Here is a 1,778-nt window from a genome sequence, read left to right as displayed (position 1 = left end):
TTCACATCTTCAAAGCAGATCAGCACCAATGGTGTTACTAGGTGTGGGGAGTGCGGCCTACATTGGGTGACATCCCAGAAGACAGGTGGCATTTGATCAAGTCCTCATCCCATTGTGGCCCTCCTGCCTTGCTGCAGTGGTGGACAATATTCTTATTTTTCCATTTAATCCTCACAACAACTGTGCAAGGTGTGTGTGTGTTTGGGTACATACACAAAAGGAGTCAGTGTGGTGTAGTGGTTTAAACACTGGACTATAACTCTGGACACCAGGGTTTGAATCCTGGCTCGGCCATGCAAACCCACAGGGTTACCTTGGGCAAGTCATACTTTCTCAATCTCACGGAGATGGCAATGGCAAACCCCCTCTGAAGAAACTTGCCAAGACAACCCCATGAAAACGACTTGGAAAACACACAGCAACAAATCACAATAGAGTGCATCTTCCACACATTCCAGATCTAAACATAGTAACTTGAAAATACATATCAAGTGAATCTGCATAAGATGACAGGTAGGTTTTAGAAAGACATCTACAAATAGCTGCTGTCAGCTCCCTCTATCCACAGATTAAACCATCCACAGCATAAAAACATATTCATTAAATATATATATATTCCAAAAAGCAAATCTTGATTTTGCCATTTTATATAAGGGACACCATCTTATTACACCATAGTATATAATGGTGCATCCACAGATTTTGGATGCTCAATATATTACTGAGCATCCACAGATTTTACAATCTGCCGAGGGTCCTAGAATCAAATCCCAGAAGATCCCTCTGTACTAATGTCAGACTTTCTAAAGATTATGCCTGCTTATTTCTGTTTTCTTATTTTCAACATAAAACTGAGGATATTTTCCATCTCTGTTAAGATGCTACTTCTCTGCAACAAACTCTCTTCCAACAAACTTTCTTTCCCCGCTCCCTATACAAACTGTTAGAATAGTTGTGCTCAAGCCCATTAAAATAGTTCCTTACATTCCACCTGACATTCTCAAGACCCAGTTGTTTTGAAGACCTATATCAAACATCAAATAATATGAAACATCAGGAAAAGCACTCCTTTATCAACACAGATAAGGTCTTGAATAGTTTTCTGTTGGTGTGACTGTACAAACTAATACCAGGCATGTTCTTGTTAATCATTGAAAGAGGCACAAAAGCTATAGAAACAAACCAGGTGCTGCATTTTAGTACTGACCGAAAGGGATTTTTCCTTCTTTAATAATAAGGTTCCTTACCTTGATGCTGAAAAAGTACTAAGCACATAGTCACAAAGAGTGCTTGGGTCATTTTGGGTGGGTTTCGTGAAGGCAGCCAGGTAGACTTTCGTTTTCAGGAATGTACGAACCAACCTGAGTTGTTCTCCGATTGAATGTGAGAGGCGAAGAATGAGTCCGTCAGTTTTATTCTTGTTCTTACATGAGGAAGTGTTTACCAAAGGTGTTGCACAACTTCCAAGTTGCAACAGTGCCACTTCAGGGCAGAACCTCGTTCTGGATTATCCAGTGTCACTCAAAAGGCGATCTAACAGGGAGCAAATACCTGCAAGGTATTTCCTAAAATTGGGAATGAACTGGTTTGGTCTGAGGTTCCTTTTGGCCCTGAGGTTATTTATTTTCTTCTTTTCAGTGGAAGGAGCTGCCAGTTCTTAGAACATTCTGAGAAACACTTTTAATCAAAGTAAAGCAGTATTCAGGTCAGGTTACATCTTGACACTGTCAGTCCTGGTTGAGTCAGGGTGCATCTGCACTGCAGAAATAATCCAGTTC

At 40.6% G+C, this 1,778-nt stretch overlaps 1 protein-coding gene across 1 annotated transcript in view; it reads right to left on the bottom strand.

The window, feature by feature from the left end:
• Positions 1-1,395, bottom strand: part of LOC121935048 (zinc metalloproteinase-disintegrin-like NaMP) — a 36,949-nt gene extending 35,554 nt beyond the window's left edge. The window contains exon 1 of the mRNA XM_042476104.1: positions 1,248-1,395. Coding sequence (XP_042332038.1) covers positions 1,248-1,299 — 52 coding nt within the window. The 5' untranslated portion in view covers positions 1,300-1,395. The remainder of the gene's footprint in view (positions 1-1,247) is intronic.
• Positions 1,396-1,778: the final 383 nt, after the last annotated feature.

This window comes from Sceloporus undulatus, chromosome 6 (assembly GCF_019175285.1).
Source record: "Sceloporus undulatus isolate JIND9_A2432 ecotype Alabama chromosome 6, SceUnd_v1.1, whole genome shotgun sequence".
NCBI classification, from domain to species: Eukaryota; Metazoa; Chordata; class Lepidosauria; order Squamata; family Phrynosomatidae; genus Sceloporus; species Sceloporus undulatus.
The sequence above is the reverse complement of the archived record's forward strand: the minus strand, read 5'-3'. Positions and strand labels throughout refer to the sequence as shown.